General features: G+C 29.2%; 2 protein-coding genes and 1 long non-coding RNA gene across 18 annotated transcripts; 2 read left to right on the top strand and 1 right to left on the bottom strand.

Annotated features, from left to right (window-relative positions):
* Positions 1-104: 104 nt before the first annotated feature.
* On the top strand, positions 105-7,815 carry LOC101509451 (separase-like). 16 transcript variants are annotated; one of them, XR_012161304.1, is made up of 13 exons: positions 111-308; positions 504-542; positions 2,115-2,485; positions 3,157-3,259; positions 3,416-3,589; positions 4,192-4,251; positions 4,345-4,562; positions 4,660-4,840; positions 5,068-5,466; positions 5,586-5,744; positions 5,848-5,934; positions 6,012-6,464; positions 7,285-7,719. XR_012161304.1 is itself a non-coding variant. In XM_073363694.1 (11 exons), the coding sequence occupies exons 9-10, from the start codon at positions 5,907-5,909 to the stop codon at positions 6,443-6,445; spliced, it is 462 nt and encodes a 153-aa protein (XP_073219795.1). In that variant the 5' UTR covers positions 130-2,485; positions 3,157-3,259; positions 3,416-3,589; positions 4,192-4,251; positions 4,345-4,562; positions 4,660-4,840; positions 5,068-5,466; positions 5,686-5,744; positions 5,848-5,906; the 3' UTR covers positions 6,446-6,464; positions 7,285-7,719. The 16 variants fall into 16 exon arrangements, 4 of the variants coding, with proteins under 4 accessions (XP_073219794.1, XP_073219796.1, XP_073219797.1 ...); XR_012161299.1 differs by having other exon boundaries at positions 109-2,485; positions 7,285-7,547; positions 7,654-7,815; XR_012161297.1 differs by having other exon boundaries at positions 109-308; positions 504-2,485.
* An 8,534-nt stretch (positions 7,816-16,349) lies between these two features.
* On the top strand, positions 16,350-17,104 carry LOC140921009 (uncharacterized). The gene is made up of 2 exons (XR_012163851.1): positions 16,350-16,756; positions 16,843-17,104. It is a non-coding gene; the product is annotated as an uncharacterized lncRNA (long non-coding RNA).
* A 1,459-nt stretch (positions 17,105-18,563) lies between these two features.
* Positions 18,564-19,992, bottom strand: LOC101506794 (protein JINGUBANG-like). Its single transcript, XM_004508767.4, has one exon. The coding sequence runs from the start codon at positions 19,847-19,849 to the stop codon at positions 18,638-18,640; it is 1,212 nt and encodes a 403-aa protein (XP_004508824.1). The 5' UTR covers positions 19,850-19,992; the 3' UTR covers positions 18,564-18,637.
* Between the last annotated feature and the right edge of the window lie 1,514 nt (positions 19,993-21,506).

Below are 21,506 nucleotides of genomic sequence, written 5' to 3'. Positions count from 1 at the left end.
CACCACCTTCCTCCCAACGGTCATATTTCACCGACATCCATCAACGGTCATATATTCCCTCGTCTATTCACCGTTAGATCTTTATCAAATGGCTTAGAATCACACCGTTGTTCCTTTTCCTTTTACAAAAGCATGCCGTCATCTTATTTTCCATGTTGGTAAATCAACCCACTCGTAGGCCCATAACAAAAAACCTATACACAATGATGGAGACATCCCTTCAATGAACATCAACAATATCATCCACCAACAACAGCAAGAGAATGGAGGGAAGCTATAGTTCTATTGTTTAAGTGTTTTTCTTTTGGGTAAGTAAGTAAGTAAGTGAGTGCACGCAACAAAAACAAAAACGGTTGTAACTAACTTAATGCAAATGCAAATTTAGAGAGGTTGGATTTTGTAACGGCTTTTGCGTTGCATGCGGTAATTGGTTGCAAATTGCAATGACGAAGTTGTTCAACGTTTCCACTGCAGCTACTAATATGGGTTTCAATATTTCTCAGGAATTCTTCTTCTTCTTCTTCAGCCACAAATTCCAAGGTGTATGTTTCTATTTCTCTTCCCTTTTTCTTATTCTTCTTAATTTCACAACAACAACACACCGATATCCAATGAACTTTGTTTGAATCTTTTTGGAATCCGATGATCTTTTTTTGTTTGTGAGCTAGGTTGTTGTTTTGATTTGTTAATCTCAAAATTCTTTCATTCTTTTCTGCATATAATAACTTCATATTCTTTTGTTGTTATATAATTATTACTATTACTGCCACTCACAATTACATTCACATTCACAATTCACAGTAACAGATTCAATTCATTCATATATAGGAACACTTTTGTTTGAATTTGTAAAGAAAGAAAAAACAATACAGTTTGATTGGATTTGTTTTTGGAATTTATACATTCATCGGATTCCTTTTTTTTAATCGGACATTATTGAAATTGAAACAATGTTTTCACACACACACATAGATTGTTGTCATCACACACTGCATTTTCTCTCCTTTTTTTGTAACATACACATGCAAATTGAGTTTTAGGGGAAACAAAAACAAAACCAAAATTTCTTCCACATTTGATCAAGTTATTACTTATTGCTAAATTGGGTGATCTTGCATCTCCCCGGGGAACCTCTATAAGCCGCATTTGACTTGACAATGTGATATTGTTATTTGGTGGTGAAAGAGCTTTTGACTTGACAATGTGATATTTGAAATTGACTCAAAAATTGTTATGGTTAGTTTCTACTCACTAAACTCAAATGTTAATAAATTTGGTGTTGCTATACTCGATTGAATGACTTTTATTTTCTCATAAATTAAAACTCTAGATCAATTGAGTTTGTTAAAAAGGAGACAATCATTTGTTGCGCTCACATTTTAATAGGATAGTCGCATCCTAGATTAACCTTGGTGACATGAACACTATCCAATAGAAGTGTATAACATTATCAAAAAGTGCATAACAACCAAGCTAGAAGTGACTATAATATTTTGAAATGAGTTGAGTTAAATAGTTTGTTTATAGAGTCGGGTCCAACAACTAAACCCAATAGAAAACAAAAAATTATAAAGAAAATAGAAATAAGAAAATGTACCCCTACAAAACCTTATTGGTATTTTTTTATGACCTGTTTTAGTTTTTATTTTACTGAACTTTTAACTTTGGTCTTGTATTGTTTCTCAAAATATAATATATATATATATATGTGGTCTTTTTTTACTTGTTAGGCTTTTTTTACATGTAAAGCTGATGACAATTGTATCAAAAATTATGAAGTAGATGAAGATAACAATTTAGAAATTATTAACCTTTCAAAGAATATAGTGGAAGTGAAGACATAAGTTGTGAATTTTTTTTTATGCTCTGAGTCTAAATCAAAGGCCTTCGAAGATTGTTATATTAGCCGGTGGAAAACTATGGAGTGTTACCTCGAGGGAATACTTCAATTAGGGATAACAAATGAAGTACTTGGAGCTTTATAAAATGCTCAATTCTATTTCAAAAAAGGAAAAGTTATTGACTTTCTCTTTAATGTTAGGTACGGTTGTAGCATTTATCTTGATTCATAAATTTTATTTATTCTTACTAATTTATCATTTTTGTATTATAAGGAAAATTGTTTCTTAAAACAAGTCTCTCAGCAGAATCCTAAACCCTAAACCCTAATCAGAAGTTCAATATGTGAAGAAGGTTTTAAATGAAAAAGCCCAAGTGTAGAGTAATGTGCAAGGTTACCCTTCACACATATTTTGGAGATTTACTTAAAATGCAACTTTCAGAAAACAAAAACCCATTAAGTTGTCCCAAGGAAGTAAGTGTTGGTGAGAACAAAGAGAGAGGATCCAAAAGCACAATCTCTTCAATGTGTTGGCATTGTCTTCCCTCAGAAGTGTCAGAGTCCGGATCACTTAATGTACTTGTCAACTTAAAATGTGGGAGTATTTCCGTAGACAACTTTCCTTGTGCGTACAAAATCAACTAGGTATGAGTTATTTATTTATTGCATCAATTTAATTTTTTTTCTTTTTATTGTCTAATACCATTGTCATTCACAGTGAAATTCTATGAAAAAACCAATCAAATTGATGAAGAACGCAAAATTCTTCTCAATAGTATATCCATGCTAGTTGATAGGAACTCATTCCCCGAAGCCTTCACACGTGTTCCTAAAGATTGCATCAAAAGGGCATATTTGCAATCGAAAAGGCAAAATTGATATATAACATATGTTGGTTTTCCCTTAGACACTATGGCTACAGTGAGCTTAAAAGGTAATAGGCTTAGTTATAAGGCATCATTCTTGAAGATATTATATGAAAAAATATCCTATAAGTTTTGTGTGCAGATTATGAAATAAAGGCACTATAATACCGTATAAATCGTTAGTTTTCTAAATTTGAACCTTGAGACCTCTTTTTTAATAGTCTTTCAGAGTCTCTAAACTCACCAACTAAATTATCTATGTGGATCGAGAATCCACTTCGTTAATTTTTTTAATCAGTGACATATTTATTGTATGTAAATGTTTGTTTTAGTTTAATGTATATCTTATCAAGTTAAAGTTATGTTGCTGATTTAAAAACATTTTATTTTTTTAACTAACTTTCATATATATATATATATATGCTTTGGACATTTTGTTTTTTCCAACAGGAAACATTTCTGTGAAATAAACCCGATGAAGTTTGAACACATAGTTTCTTGGCTAACAGTAGCATTTGTGTTGTCTCGTGAGATTCTAGAAATTTTTCAAAAGGTAGTATTCTCCATGTCCTCGTGTTATTGTTTGTGATAATTTTTGCTTTATTGGTTTAATCGGGTTGGTATAAGTATCCAATTTACATAGTATAACAAATTCAAAATTTATGAAAATAATAAATTTGATATATGACGAAGATATATACTGCAACAGGTGTCAAAATTACTCGCTGTAGTATATGTTGTATCTAGTTCGAGCTAAGAAGTGTCGTTGACATCTTTTACTAAAGATCTGAATGAAACCTAATGGGCGACATATTATCACCAAGCATCAATTGCAACTCATGCTACTGCCGAGTTTCATTCACAATTAACTGAGAGAATCAAGGTACAATATCTTGTTGATGTTAGACATATCTTCATGTGTTATCAACTAATATGAATTTTTTCCATAGATTCACTCATAGAAGATTAAATAGTATAACCATATAACATAATCCTATGAACTTTGATTGCCGCTAATATTAGCAAAACTAATATATGCACAGACTTGTGATTGTATCATCATTAAATTATAGAACTTAAGTTTAAAGTTTTTGTAATAAGAAATTAACAATAAAAAGAGGCAAAATATTTGGATAGTTAATTCTAAAATGAAACATGAACTGAAATTGGAAAAAACTATAATAAGAGTGCATTATCAATGGACAGAAGAGAAAGCTAAGCAAGTTTGTTGCAAAATATAAATGAGTCTACATCGTAGAAGTCAAGCATTAGACGTTAACATCACTAACTTATTCCACAGGACATGAGATAAACTCATATGTTAAAGCAATTTCATAAAAACAATTTAACAACTATGAGAAAATACCTAAGAATGTTTAAGATACATGATTAAACAGAGTAAAGAGTTATTTTTAATTAAGATCATCAACAATAGTGTTTATTTTGTTTATATTTAATACTTCAAATTACATATATTTAATGCAGGGTCAACGTAATAGCGGATCTTTTTTCAACTCACGTGACACATCCGGCTGGCTTGGTTGGGTAATAGTTGTTTTTATATATATCAAATCTCAAAATAAAATGGCTGATAGCCTAAAACAATACTCTCTTTATTTATGTTGTTTCATGTTGTAGGTTTGTTCCTAAAGGCACTATATATCTCAAAGATCATATGAAAAAGTTTTTGGTTGGTCTCTCAAGCTCAACAATCTTAAATATCACTGTACTTTGACTACATTACACTCGTTTTCTGCAACGACATGCCAATGTCTCAAGCATGGATATTAGTGTCCAGAATTTGTTTTGAAACTCAGTCTGTTGTGATGTTATTACCTTTGATTATATTCCACGAGGTACACAACTTTGTTGCCATATATAATAGGTATAGATAAAAGTATTAACCTTATAACTTTAAATAATATAACATATAATTTTTTACATCTGTTACAGATGAGATTGATTTGAATAAGTATAAATCGAAAGATAAGCATGAGTGGTCTTGCCCGTGGAATGGTTTAACTGTGGTTGATGAAATCGTTCCATCATTCAGAGCATTGCTTGAAGAAAACTTCTTTGCAACATTTCCTGATGAGCAACTGGATATTGATGAACGTTTTGAAACATTGTTGAGGTGCACTAATTCTATTATTCATAATTAATTTAAATCATTTTCCAATTATTGAATAGACTAACAATTTTGCATCCTAAACGTGACATTCAATTTACCTATTTTTATGAAGGGCTGCAAATTTCAAATAGGATCATGTACAACGACATCATTGACATGATAATAGGAATTAATTTTGTATTTCAAAAATCTAATTATAATTTTTCTTTGTACAACTGATACCTTACCAGGAACCTTGAAGATTCATGGTTTGGCTCGTGGAAATCATCCTTCTTGGGGAAATATTGAATTGCCAAAAGTTTGAGTCGAGACTTTATAAAGCCGTAGACTTTGTAAAAATGAAATGCAAAGTAAAAATAAATGAGGATATTTTAAAAAAAATTCTTGGTTCTAGGAAATATGATCGTGAAGGAAAAACATTGGATTTACAATTTTGCTCAGAGAAACATTGTTATATAGCAGGAGTGGGCTACATTAGTAAAGTTGAGAGTGGGATACTCCTTATTGCCACCGATACTGGTGCATATCGGGATGCTTTAGAATATTTAAATAAAACACTCGACAAATTGGACGTGAATGATAACAGTAATAGAAAGCCTATAATTCTTGTATTGGATTATGAGGTGCAGGTAAATGAATTATTTTTATGTATTTTTATGGTAATATAATCATATTTTTGTTTGTAGTTCAATAACAAGTTTTAATGTTGTGACAAATGCTTCCATGGGAATGTTTTCCCATAATGAAGAAAAAAGAAATTTATCGCATGCCTTCTGTTAGCAGCATCTTTGCTAATATAGAGATAAAGAGTTTTTGCTCTATAGATTCATTTTATGTAATAAATTCAGGGGACGAAGTAGACATCCTTGATTCTACCATGAATTTTTTCAAAAGGAAAAGAATTGAGGTATTTTATATGTTTTTAATTTACAAGAATACAAAGAAAGGAAACAAATATTAAAAAAAATTATATATTGAATATTCTTGTCTTCCATGTTGCTACTTTATAGGAATTATACACTGTGTGCCCGCCCTCGACGAATTAATTTATGCTTTGGAGAAATACAACATGTATCTATACATGTGGCATGGCTGTGGTAAGCTAATGTATAGATATAGATGATGTACTTGTTATTTCTTGCGGGTTCTATTTTTTAAGAATTTGTCTTTGCAGGATCACATTTACTTGCCTATGATGCGATCAAGAAACTAGAGAAGTGTCCTGCTGCATTTCTAATGGGTTGTGATAGCGGTGCATATGTCTTAAATGGAAGTTATGCTCCAATTTGTACTCCCACGTCATATCTTTGTGCTGGTTCTTCATTTGTAGTTGCCAATCTATGGACTGTGACAAGTTGTTATGTAGATAAGACAATAAGAACTATGTTTACGGATATGTTGAAAGCAAGATCTGACTGGAGTTCAAAAGGCAAGGAGCTTGAGCATAAGAACTACAAAAGTACGATTGGAGCCATGGTGTCAATTGCTCGTAACAGCCATGCTTTACTGTTGGGGGCGGGTACAGTGTGTTTTGGACTTCCTACTACTATTTGTAGAAAAAAGAACGTAGCGTCTTCTAATCCCAACAAGCGCAGAAAGTTATACTGAGTAGTTTATGCATATTCTTGTAAGTCTTTCTTTTAATATGGATTTTCTAGAATAATCTTCTTCACTCAAGAAAAATGTGTTCATGGATCATATAGAAAGTTTATAAGTAATGAAATGATAATAGTGAAGCATTACAGCTGTGTTGGTTACAACTTTGGACTACATATAACACTTTGGACTTATCTTTATCAAATTATATGCTTGATTTTTTTTAAATATAAAATTGAGCATAGATCAACAAAAATGTTCTCAAGATTGCCATATATTTATTCTTTTTTGAATCATATTTAAATATTGGCTTATTAGATGAGAGTATATCAAATTTATATCACTGCTACATGCTGTTCAAAATTTGACTTAATGCCTATTTGTAAGGAAAGTATCGTATCCTCATCTGAGAGTAACTTAAAAAAGCATGATTAGGATTTATTGACAATGGCCGTAACACATTGTATTATTGTGGTTTCAACTGTTGTTGATATAACAATTTTGAAACGAGATAAAAATAATATACAGAACTATTGTTTAGATAGTTTTTTTGTCTTTCTGCGTTTGTTTGTCTTGCTTTTAATGGTTGAATGGTAGTGTAGTTTCATGGAGAAGTAAACTCCAATATGTAATTTGTGTCCATCCACAAGTTTCAGTTCAGTTAGGATGAAGCATAAAAAGAAAAATGATATGTAGACATGTTATTGTAATTTCAATGAGAATGTATGTACTGAAATATCAGGATTTTGTTATTATGTCTGATATTTTAAATAAAAAAAATAAAACTTTGATTTCTATAATTTAAGCATTTTTTTTCTTCTAATTGTTATATTATGGTTTTTGTGATGTAGAAGCTAGGAGAGGTTGTGAAACCAACAGATAAGCAAGACTTGTTCTGAATTACTTTCCGATGGAGAAGAACATTAGTATATTGCACTTGATCAAAGGGTACTTGACCATGGCACAATTCCTCTCAACAGTTGTTACTTTTGTCGAAGGTAAGATACTTGGGAAAAGCTGAAGGAGTTGCTACTGAGTAAGCCTTGAATAACTCAAAAGGACTAGATTATTCTTCTCAATTAAGTCACTGACAATATCAACTTGTGGCAGCCGAGTAAGTCTTGGCTTAAGTATATAGGATATTTCATACAATCTCTATGGCAATACGATTTAATTTTATGGTTCTTATGTTGTATTGCATTTGCCTTGAACTTGGATAGGATGAAGTTAAGAAAGCTGAAATCCCCATCAGGAGGATGAATGCATCAATATTGCAAGTATGCCCAGTTAACACAGCTTTAAACCTTGCTCCTAGTATACACTAAATTTCTTGTTCATATCCTACAATGAAATGGAAGTCACAGAAATAGTCATCTTGGCCCTATTGATTAGTAGAAAGGAAAAACAATGCTGACATTTATTAGAAAGAACATAACATATTCTTGGACAAAAAAGCATTGCAATCTTTATAACCACACACCTTTGCCTGTAATTTCTTCAAAACATGCACCATTACTATTCTACGCATGTTTCTATAAAACAACAATCATTAAATTAACAAAACAAATACCAGATCTTTTTGGTTAAAAAGATAAGCCACATATTCTAGACTTTCTTGCAAGCTTCGAGTAGGAGGATTATTGATAGTTTAAGATTTTTGGCCTTTAGGCCTTTACTTAAGCATAGGGAATTAAAAAGTATAGAGTTATTTCACTCATGTATTACTCGTATGTCATGAAAAAGTTTAGCTTAGGATAATTATAAAGTAAGACTCTTAATAAGTTAGAAGAAATTATAAATAATTAAAAGTAGTACTATAATGTAATTACTTTTCATTCATATTCACCTTTTTTATTGACTTCCTTGTGAATCTCATAGCATGAAGATTTCTTTTGTTACATTAATTGTTCAAAAATCAGACATCACTATCTATGTGTTTGATTTTTAATCCATTCATATTTTAGTAAATTCAAATATTTTGTGGAAAGATAGTTGGAGATAGAGAAGAAAAAATAAGGCACGAGGTATTTAAGTTGCATTGAATTTGTTAACATAACATCATGTTTTTAAAATTTTAATAAATTTCAACTCTACGTAAGCAAAATCAGTGAACAAATAAGAGGCGAAAAAATAGTGATTCAAGTATATTGTCTTTCTCATTCCAAATTTTGAGTACAAACTGTATAGATTGTATGCATATTTACATGATAGAATTGATGAACAACATATTAGAATTAAAAAAACCATAAGGAGTTCAATGAGAGCTTAACTATAAATGAGATTCATCATGTAATTTCCAAATATGCATGCCATTCACAACAAAATGTCATGTTACATATACAATATGGTTGTAGTTGTAGTCTTGAACTTCTTAAGAGATTTGATGTTTTATTTTATCAGAGCAGAGGCACAACACCATCCAAAGTGCAAATAACATAAAAATCAATTAATTAAAAGACAGGTATTTCATTCAAGTGTAGTCCTATCAATTTGAGTCAAAATATTTTTCGAAGTCATGATCAGTGATCACCACTGAAATCTCCCAAAAAAAACAAAAGATTCATATTGAAATTAACACAAACAGGTGGAGAGCAATAAGATCCATCTTCATCCAATATACAATTTTAAAATAAATTTTATTACACAAAAATAAAAAAACAACAGAATTCCATGATCAACAATTCAAATAAAGAAATTATGCAGCAAATTATAATCAACAACCAATAAATCGGATTACCTCCAATGAAAATAATATATGGGATACAAACAACCGTTAGTAACTACGTTATGTGCATCTATATGATTGAATAATTGTGCTTGAGATGTCATCTTAAAGTACTTGATATAGCTTGTTGAATTTATAACTTTAAAACTTTTTTTATCACTTTTTTTATTCTAAAGAGGATTACATTTGTGCAACCTAATAAGGACTTGAATTTGCAATTAAGATCCATCAATATTTGCTTGATCATTAGTGGTTTTTTATTGTCTTCAAAATTGAGTTACCTTTCATTGTTTCAAATTAATATAACAACTTGATAATTCTCCTTTCTCTGCATTTCAATTTTAGCTCAATGCAAAAAATATCAATATTACACTCTTACAAAGACAATAAAATCCATTTGTTGTCTTTTGTAAATGTTATTGGACTTTGGTTTCTAAAATAATGTGACATCAAATCTTAGTTTGCATGACGTTGGTGTACCAAATTGTTATGCTGTCATGGTCAAGTATAGTTTGCAGTTATCATCTACTTTGTATTTTGACTTTTACTTCCAAATTTCTATTTTGACCAGTACTACTGCTCGTTTGGAGATGTTTTTCTATATAAAAATTATGATTTGCAATAACTAAAATCTTTTCCTTTATGAGTATGTTATGAGCAGGTTGAATTTAGAATATTGTTGAATTATTTTATTTTATGTAGGGATGAACGACATCAATTCATTCTATTCTATATACAAGTGTACTTATAAATGTATTTACAACTTTATTTAAAAAATAAATTATGAGTTTGTTTTAAGTTATTTTATTTTCCTTTTTATTCTTAACATTGTGTAATATTTTTCCTAGGTTGTGTTTGAAGTGTAGAAGCATCTTTATAGATTGTCTAATATCATATTAAAGGTTTCCTCAATTGTAGTTCCCCAGTTATAGATGGCAAGACAAAGTATTGGCTCTAAATGCTATAAGCAAGTTATCAAGTGCATCAATATGCTTGAAGCACATCGATATGCTCAGAGCATGGCAGGACATGCAGTGGTGAATTGAATTGTCAAACACTTACCATATTTTATTTTTAATTAGATAAAAAAAATTATAACTATATATATTTGATGTAATTGATCTCAAATTTCTCTATAAAGATGTTATATAACTTTTATCAAATAAATTAGCTATTGAAGTTGTATTTAAGATCTCTTTTTTCTTTAACTCACACTCTATGTCATTTTTTATGGAATATCTCTGTCTATTAATTTGAATGAACTTTCAAAAGTAATTTAATTAATTTCAAATTATATTTATGTTGTATAAGCAAGTTTTAGATATTATAAACAACAATGATTAAAAAATATTGTCTAGAATAATTTTAAAAATGTCTATAATATATTAATGACAACCGTTTTTTTTGTTGTTAGTGTGGCTTATAATTCACAATTATGATTTTAGGAATAGACGACACCTTAAACAACAAAGGTTAAAAAACTTTTGTTAAAAATAAAAATACAACACATTTTTATTTTATATTTTAAACAGCACTTTTAAGACGTTCTCGTAAATTAAAAAAATGTTGTAGTGGTAGTATGTTTTAGGAGTTGGACATTACTTCAATCTTTGTCTTGTTTACATATTATTATTAGAGAAATGATGAATAATACGACACACAGTACTATTGAAAATAAGCGAAGTGCATGAACGATTATTTTTCACTTTCTCTCTTTCTTAAAGGGGGTCCATTGGATTGTACACCAAGACCAACAGTAGAGAACCTAAAATTGATGGGTGCTCCAATTTTTTTTATATAACATAATAAAATTTGGGTGAATTTTTTTGGATTAAAAATAATTTTAATCTCAACAAAATTATGAACTTACAAGTTTAGTCCACAAAAAAATTTATTTATTTTTAGTTCTTATTTTGATTTTATAATGACTTTTTTTGGGATTAACATTATCAATTGTTCATAAAAAAATAATTAAAATAGAAATTAAAAATAATTAAAGAAAATTATGAGTAAAAAGTTGAAATTTTTTTATAAGAACTAAAAAAATTATTTTACTATTTTTTAATTATTAAAATTGTACTTTCTTATAAAATAATGTGTAAGTTTGATGTTCCAATATTAAAGTAAACTGGTGTTTAGTATATTTAGTCTTTTATTTCTCTCTTACTAAATAGACATCGTCGTCCTGGTCGTCTTGGATTTGCAACTGCTTAGTTCTTTTTTAGGACAAAGGAGCTTGCAACAACTTAGTTTATTCTATCCAATTGATGGTTGTTATTTTTAACTGCCTAGCTTATTATTGTTTATTTATTAATTTTTTTATATGTTATTATTATTATTATTATTATTATTATTATTATTATTATTATTATTTATATTTACTTCTTTCATGTGATTTTATTTTATTGTTTAATAAAAGACAGTTTGTGGTGGTAGAATGCACTTCACCAAAATATAGATATTATATCGCACTTTTAACATCATTTTTAATTAAAAGCGTTGTTGGAATATATATTAAAAGTATACAGAGGATAAAATAAGGTGTTTTTCAAAAGCACTCTCATAAGATCACAATATTTACAGCAAGATCACAATATTTACAGTATTTTTATAAAAAAAACGATTTCATAGGGTCACATCTCATAAGATCACAATATTTACAGCAAGATCACAATATTTACAGTATTTTTATAAAAAAAACGATTTCATAGGGTCACAATTTTACAGCTTTTTATACAAATAATAAAATCATTTTAAAGTGTTTTTTTGTAAAAGGATTGTCGTGGGATTCCTTTTTAATAAAAATTAAATTAAATTAATTTACACTACACCAAATATTTACAACCCTTTTTTTAAAAAACTCTATTGTAAGCAAATAGAAATATGAAATGTACTGCATCATATTGTTTTTTCTAAGTGTTGAAAATGATTTTTCTATGGCAAGCATGCACTTATTTAGAGAAACCTCCGTTACATTGTTAGAAGCCCTATTGTTTTTGACTATACATAAAGTTACAACTAGAAGCCCCCATTATATTGTTTATTGTGTTTGGTTTCACCCGATTTTATATTACTTTGAATCAATATAAAATAAATGTCTAAGTAAGTTTAAAGAAGTTTCAGTTGTCCATCTTGAGACTATACTAATTGTCCATGTTACTAGTTGTCATTTTCTGCATAACTATAATGTATTTACTGCACCAAACGTATTTTTGCATTAGGTACACTGATGATATTTAAGACTCTAAAACAACTTCATTTAATTTTTGGTTTAAGTCCAGGTTAGACGTTCTTATTTTTGCATTAGGAACATTGATATTCACTGCATCAGACTTACATGTTTTTATTAATACCATGCAATGACCAATCAAATTAATTCCTTTAAGTCTAGGTTTAGATGCTTGTGCAGGTTAATTCCAACACATATAAAGGTAGCACTGTTTGGATGTTTGTGCAGATTAGTTACTCTCTCTTTTAAGTCCAGGTTTGGATGCTTATGCAAATTAATTCCTCTCTCTTCTAAAGGTAGCATTGTTTCTGAACTGTCCAATTAAGCTTAGTGTCAAGTTTTGCTTAGTTTCAATTATGCAAATATTCATTTTACTCAGTGTTAATTCCTCTCTCTTTTAAGTCTAGGTTTGGATGCCTGTGCAGATTAATTCATCTCGTCTAAAGGTAGCATTGTTTCTGACCTGTCGAATTAAGCTTAGAGTCAATTTTTGTTTAGTTTCAATTTTGCACTGTTTGGATGCTTGTGCAGATATAGACTTCAAAAAACTTAATATGTAATGAAATTGCAAGTTTGAAATGAAATTGCAAGATTGAAATTTTAGTTCTCCATTCACTTCCATGTAGTGTGAAACATATGTTTGATATCATGTATACATAATATTGAAGTAGGACTATGATTTGTGTTGAATTGATGATGTTGTTAAGCATTGGAGTCAATAATAATATTAAGTTAATATGATCCATATTAGGTCAATATTTAAAGGGATTCACAAATAAGTTTACTATTTTAATTACAAAACAAGTTGTGGAATAACATCTTAGTATCCAAAATTGTCTTAATCCACTTCTACATGTTCAATCCATATAATCTACAAATAAATAAAATCATATAATTGAACTATTCCATTTTTTAATTTGATTCCAGGTTCATACTAAACGAAGATCTTCGTTCTGAAGTTACCTATTTGATATTATTGCAAAAAATTGATTACTTAGGTTGCAACATTGAAGATGGAAGAGGTAATTCCTTAATCAAAATTATTATTATTATTATTATTATTATTATTATTATTATTATTATTATTTTTTTTTTTTTTTTTAATTTTTTTTTTAAATATGTATGGAGTGACGAAAATTCCTTCCTAAAATAACATGTTAATACTAGTAATAATAATATTGCTGCTCAAATGATAATTGTGTCTGCGAGTTTCGAGTTGGGCTCATTAGAAAAATTAAAAAAAAAGCTAGGAAATAAAGGCACCTCTATGTTTACTATAAGAAAAATTAAAACTAATTCACTTTTAACATTTATTGAGAAAGTAGCCATGTTTATATTTCTTAACACTTTTAACTTTAGGATAATGTAATTGTTTTGAACTACAATTATTTTACCTAATTATACATTTATGATAAAGTAGACAGAAAAAGAGTATGAAAATGGACCGGAAATGGATGTGTATCAATCGATTGTCAAAAGAATATGAAAATGGAGTGAAAGAGTTTGTTAAGTTTGCAATTAAGAATGCAAAAGACCCAAATTGAATCATTTGTCCTTGTTTAAAATGTTGTTTTAGAAAACGCGTTAGAGCAGATCAATTGGAATGACATTTAGTATGACATGGAATTGATCAAAGCTATACATGTTGGACAAGACATGGTGAGGAAAAAAAAGAAGAAGAGAGAGAACACTAATTTGGAGAATGGTGCGAAAAGAATAAGTTGTTTCTTATGCCATATAATTCATAAAAATTAGATATTTTTTATCTATATCTTGTTTAATTTATGATATTTTATCAGCTGTAGAAAAATTTGTCAACCAAAATTTTATTGTTGTAGGCAATATTGAGTGTTGTTTGTCATCAATGTCACCTCATAAATTATATATTATTTGGATCTATTGCACGGTCATTATAACAATCACTCAAAAATAAAAATAAAATATCTTAGATACGTAAGTAATATTTATTTATGTCTTATACGTATAAATAATGTGTTTGGTTATTGCAAAATAATCATATTTATTTGATAGTGTTTTACAAGTTTTTCGCGCTCAAAGAGGGACCACAGCGTCAAAACATAAGTCAAACAACATCACATGGGTTACAATAAAGGTTTGAAATAATAAATACATTTTACCTTAATACTTTTTAAATTTTTGTTATAGAGTTTAATTATATACCTTTAAATTTTCATTTACAATCAATGCATAACTATATATTGGTGCACATGTTTTATATTACAGGGCCCTCGCCAAGATAACAACATAGACTACAAATTACGGGTATTATATTTTGCGATATTCATGAAGGAGATTGTTGTTATGAATCAAAATATAATTCCATAAACGGTACGTTATTTTCATTAGATTTTGATTTTGATATATAAACTACATATATATATATATATATATATATTTTATTCTAACTTATTTATGTTTAAATATTATATCACACATAGTACTTTGACAGCTCCAAGTCAACTTACCTTGAAAGGGATCTGACTAAAATTAAGGAAGACTAATGTCAGTATGCACTCGAACTGAGAGTTATATAATTTGATATTAGTTGAGTTTCACATTGTAAACTGCTATTGTATATTTATGTGTAAACTTATAATTATTCTAATTTATTTATTTTAATTTTTGTTACAATAGGGTCTTTATTGTGTTGATGATGATCTTAGAAAAATTGATGTTGCTGGAAATTGCTAGTGTCAATATGTGTTTAATGTTGATAATCTTGGAAAAACTAAATGTATAGTAGAATTTAGAGTTTGAATGAAAAAATTGTTTATTGTGTCAATATGTATTTTGATGTAGATGATCTTGGAAAAACTAAATATATAGTAGAATATAGAGTTTGAATTAAAAAATTGTTATTGTATCAATATGTGCATGATGTTGATGATTTTGGAAAAACTAAATTTACAATAGAATATAGAGTTTGAATTAAAAAATTGTTATTGTATCAATATGTGCATGATGTTGATGATTTTGGAAAAACTAAATTTACAATAGAATATAGAGTTTGAATTAAAAAATTGTTATTGTATCAATATGTGCATGATGTTGATGATTTTGGAAAAACTAAATTTACAATAGAATATAGAGTTTGAATGAAATTAATAACAGAGCTTTTTGAGAAGAGTAGAACAACACAATCTTTAATCTAATAACACTCAGCGTTTTATGAAGAAAAAAAACGCTATTAAAGACCTATGACAACACTTGTTAAAAAAGGACTAAAAGACCTACCTACGACAACGTTTTTTAGAAGGAAGAAAAAACCCCTTAAGTTACCACTTACGACAATATTTTTTGAAAAAGAAAATCTATATTAATCTTTACCTTTTTTAAACCAATTATAACTATATTTAATGGCCCCGTAATTTGGAAATCTATATTAATCTTTCTAATTTAAAATAAATAATATAATTCAAGAAAAAGAAAATACAATGTGACAAAGTAATAAAAATTACAACAAAAATAATACGTTAGTCGTAATCACATCAATAAAATAAAATAAAGAAAGTGGTAAAATTAAAATAAATAATTCTCATCAAAGTCTTTAACTTATTTTGTTTTATTTGAAAAGCGTCTCATATCTATATATTTCTCAATCTAATAGAATCACTAAGAACACAAAATATTTATAAAAAAAAATATTGTTATAAGTTTTTTATTTATAAAAACATACTCATGTGTGTATTTGTTGAATTTAATCCATATAAACCATTAAAGGTAAAACATCACAATGTGTAGTATTTATGTAGACTAGTGTCCATACAGGTACTACTGTGTCCAAATACTTGATTTTCTATTTTGTTAAAATAGGTTAATCATGAAAAATAATTTTGGTATAATTTTAATTTGGATATAAATAAATTAAATGAAATTGATTAATATATAATTTTGATGTAAAAAACGAAAACACCAACAACTGTTTTAATCGATGGATAAAATTGGTTGAAACTAAAAAGTATAACTAGAAATTAAATATTGGCTATTATGACGAAAAGTGGTGGTGCGGGTAGTGATAGGCCTACATAGTCTAGCCCATAAAATCATCCATCCACCTTCGTTCATCTTCTCTATCTCTCAACCAACTCAAATTCCTTTAACCTGTTTTTGTAATAATGGACAAATCGATTCCAATTCAGTTAGAAAATAACAAATGCGTTAAAAAGAAGAAACCGAGTTTGAGGCGCCTGAAATGGAAACTCAGACGTGCCCTAATGATTGCTAGATTGATTGATGCAGAAGAAGCTGAACGCGTTGCAAAGGAGAAGATGTCGAGAGAATACGCGGTGTGGGCACGGTTCCAGACGCCTTTAGCTTTAGCCAAGATAAGGAACCGAGTATTTCATGGGTAATTATTATTATTCACTCTCGTAGTATTTTTTATTTATTTATTGTGCAATGCCTTTTCACTTTTTGATTTATTTATGCATTCAGCAAAGTCAGAAGGTGATTTTCATGAGGAGATACTTTCATTTGAGGGTTTCGAGACTTTGATGAAATTGAAGACATCACCAAAGGAAATTGCTGAATATATTAATATTATTAGATGCATGTAGTTGATTTTTTTGGTTTCAGTTGCGTAATTGAACTATATCCTGAAGGAACTTATGAAGTTGGAAATTGTGATACATCCTACTTAACAGCTTATGTTTGTAATTTGCAAATCTTTGAAATAATGTAGTTCATTAAAGTAACATTTGACCGTGGCTAATGTTTCACGCTCTCTACACCATGACAGCATAAACTGCGGCAACCTTTAAATTGCCACAAAGTTTTGCCTATATTTCCATGTTTTTAACGGTGACTAAAGAGCAATTTTTGTGGTGTATGTTCGGTTATGGCACAACTTGTGCTAAAGGCCAGCCAGTTTTGTAGATATACTTGGCTCTTGGGATTGGGATTTTGAATCGTATTTAAATTTTGGCTTATTAGATGAGGCAGAGTATATCAAATTTATATCACTCCTACATCAAGTTCAAAATTTGAATTTCTAAAATTTTACTTCATGCTTATATGTAAGAAAAGTATCTCATCCTCAAATGGGAGTAACTTAAAAAGGCATGATTAGGATTTGTTGACCATGGCCGTAACACATTGAAACTGAGATAAAAAATATATACAGAACTATTGTCTAAATAGTTTTTTCTCTCTTTCTGCGTTTGTTTGTCTTGCTTTTAGTGGTTGAGTGGTAGTGTAGTTTCATGGAGAAGTAAACTCCAACTCTGTAATTTGCGGCCATCCACAAGTTTCAATTCAGTTAGGATGAAGCATTAAAAGGAAAATGATATGTATTCAATGAGAATGTATGTGCTGAAATATCAGGATTTTGTTATTATCTCTGATATTTTAAATCAAAAAATAAAACTTTTATTTCTCTAATTTATGCATTTTTGTTTGTTTTTTAATTTTTATATAATGGTTGTTGGGATGTAGAAGCTAGGAGAGGTTGTGAAACCAACAGACAAGCATGACTTGTTCTGAAGTGCTTTTCGATGGAGAAGAACATTAGTATATTGCACTTGATCAAAGGGTACCTAACCATGGCACCATTCTTCTCAGCCCTTGTTACTTTTGTCCAAGGAAAGATACTTGGGAAGAGCTCAAGGAGTTGCTACTGTGTAAGCCTTGGACTCAAAAGAACTAGATTATTCTTCTCAATCAAGTCACTGATATTATCAATTTGTGGCAGCAGAGTAAGCCTTGGCTTAAGTATAGGATATTTCATACAATCTCTATGGCAATACGATTTAATTTTATGGTTCTTATGTTGTATTGCATTTATTCTGAACCATCTAATAATTGTATGTCTGATGAACTTGGATAGGATGAAAGTTAAGAAAGCTGAAAGCACCATCAAGAAGATGGATGCATCAACATTGCAAGTATGCCCAGTTAACACAGCCTTTAACCTTTGCTCACAGTATACACTCAATTTCTTATGATTTTCTGAAATGAAACTTGCATTTGTGTTCTTGTGAATATAGAGCTAACTCTGAGGGTAAAGATTAAAGATTAAACCATCCAAAAAATGCAAATTTTTTTATTTTTATTTTATAATTCGAAATACCAAACTTAAATGTAAACTATATGATTTCAACTGAGCAATCATTGGTATTTCAATTGCATAAATGTAGAGAATTCCGAACGAATCCGAGTTTTAAAAAAAGGGAGCATGAGTTTTTTTGTTTTTGGTACATAAAGAAGCAGAGTTTAATTAGTTATATACAGTTTATAGAAGAGGAACATAAATCTGCCAAACCTTAATATCACAATCCAAACTACCACTATAGACAAGAAAAGATTCTTCTGACTCAAGCACAGCAGTTAGACACTTAATTGGACCTTTATGCCCTTCTAAAACACCCAAACAACAATAGTCTCTATGAACACTATTAGTATTAGTATTATTACCTCTCCAAATTCGAACTGTTTTATCCTCAGAACCACTGCACACCAAATCAGAAACCGTAGCTAAACACAATATAGACTTTGTATGACCACGAAGGGCACCCATCACCACCAAATTACCATTTTCACCCTTCTCAGATACCAATATTGATCTATCACAAGCACCAGAATATAAAACAGAACCATCACTGTTAAGTGCCAATGCATTAATCCCAGAATTGTGTTTCTCCAAAGTATCAACCAATAACAAAGAGTGTTTCTTGTTCTTCTCTTCTTTATCTTTCGTCCAAACCTTAATTTTTTTATCTGTTGATCCAGTGTAAACATACCCATCATTAGAAACTACTATTGCATTCACTGCATCGTCATGTGCGTTGTTCACTGATTCCAAACATGTGAAATCTTTGGTTTTCCAAACCTTGATTGATCTGTCCCACGAAACAGAGTACAACAAGGTTCCATCTTTTGATAAAGCAAGGGAAGAGACTGTGTCAACGTGGTGAACCCATGTTCGTTTTTTGTTCCTTCGAATCTTAACGTGGTTTTTCGGGATTAAGATTTTTGAGAAACGGTCAATAAATGTTGGAAGCGTGGCTAAATGAGTGAACTTGTGTTGTTGTTGTTGCTGCTGTTGTCGTTGAGATTCCTTGTTGATAATGGTGATTTTCCAAACACGGATTTTGTTGTCTTGGTGAGCGGTGAAAAGCTTGCTTGAATGAATTACTATGGATTTTATGGCACCGTTTCCAGAAACTATTGTGTTATTTGATTGTTGAGGGTGAGAGTGAAGATGAATCCGATTCCATGATGTGATTTCTCTGTTGGATGAACCGGTGTAGAGGAATTTTTCTGAAAGGGTTAAAGAGGAAATGCAAGTGTAGAGTTTGAGAGTTGCGAGACATGTGAAGGTTGAATTATGAAATTGTTGTGAGGTTGAGTTGAGGGAAGGAACTGATGCAAGGCTTTGTTGTGAAGAAAGAGAACGTGTGGTAGTGTGGTTAATAGAGGTACTGAAGGATGTTTCAAATTCCATGACATTCACATGGTATAATTAAGGTTACTAAGTTGAGCAAAAATGGTGTTTATATAAGTGAAGTTGAGTTATGCAAATGGAGAAGGAAAAATGATTTATATATATATATATATATATATATATATATATATAGCAGCAGTGCAGGCCACTTACATCAAGAGTAAGGACTTGGATTTTATAGTAACAACATCAATATTATTTGGAAACCTGAGACATAAAGAAATCCTAAATAACTCAATGAGAGAAAAAGAAATGTAAATAATGTGATAAATGAGATCTATCGGGGATGCAATAGAAATAGACAATTGGTTCAAATTAATTAAAACTGCAAATCAACATAAAAAAATGGAAAATTACACAAAATTTAATATTATTAGATGTTTATGGATCTTCTTTTGTCAAAATTGTTAGATTGAGATGGATTTTTAAATTACTTTCTCAGCCAAATTGAATAAAACCAAACCGCACATATTATTTTATTAGAATTAGATATTTCATTAACATGTTATATGTTAGTTTAAATTTTTTCAGTCTAATTTAAAATATTTGCTTCTTCAATTCATATCTTTCAAACATAATTGATTAATGTATGTTAATTTTATAGTATATATGATGTTATATTTAGCATCAATTTTGTTACTTTACTGCAATTTTATCTTATAGTATTAAAATACTTTATTAAATAAATATTTTGATTAACCGCGAATCAATCACCTTTAAACCATATTAATTTGAATATAATCTACTTTTTTTAAGAAATCATTCATATTAAATTGAACCCTTAATATTTTAATCATTGATAGGATTATTATTTATCTCATAATTGATTCAAACAACACACAAACACTATTACATGGAGTAAAATACATGTGAAAACATTCAACTAAATAGACAAATTTTTATCTTTTTTAGATTTAATTGCCTCTACAACAATAACACCATGCAGTTAGCAGTAAGCAAGATTGATTTAGATATATCTCTCAAAATGTGGTTACTCAGCCGTCGGTGGATGACTCGCAAGTGATTTTTTTTATTTTTATTTTTAAATATAATGCTTTCGTTAGTCATGTAACATATTAGTGTAGAGTGTTAATGGAGAAATAGATTTTTTTAACTTTGAATTTTGGTAAATTACTTTGGTAACTTTCATGACTTTAGTATATTTAAGAGAGAATATGTTTGATTAAAATAAAATTAATTGGATGCATGATAGTTAAGAGAGATAGAGAAAATATTACTAAAAACAATAGATTTCTTGTATGTCTAAATGATTGGGGAAGAAAGTAGAAAGTGTAAGATTGAGAATGAGGGTATTATTTTTGGCAAAAACAATAAAGTTGTGGTATATGTGTTCTCTTTCATTTCAATATCTTTTGTTAGGTTTAAAACTTTTCCACACAAATTAAGATATTATTTAATTGACGTATGCGTATTTACATCAAAGTATTATATTTTATAGTTAATTAACTATTTTATAAATTCTCATTTTTCTGTAAAGAATATAAATACTCTAAATTATCAATTTTTTAAAACAAAAATAAAATGTTAAAATCACTGACAAATGGAGCCTCTGTTTTTTATTTTATTTTTGAAATTAGTGAGAATACTCTAAAATTGAAATTATGCTTCTTTTTGGATATATATATATATATATATA

This window comes from Cicer arietinum, chromosome 7, assembly GCF_000331145.2.
Source record: "Cicer arietinum cultivar CDC Frontier isolate Library 1 chromosome 7, Cicar.CDCFrontier_v2.0, whole genome shotgun sequence".
Lineage (NCBI taxonomy): Eukaryota > Viridiplantae > Streptophyta > Magnoliopsida > Fabales > Fabaceae > Cicer > Cicer arietinum.
This window is presented reverse-complemented; position numbering and strand designations above follow the sequence as displayed.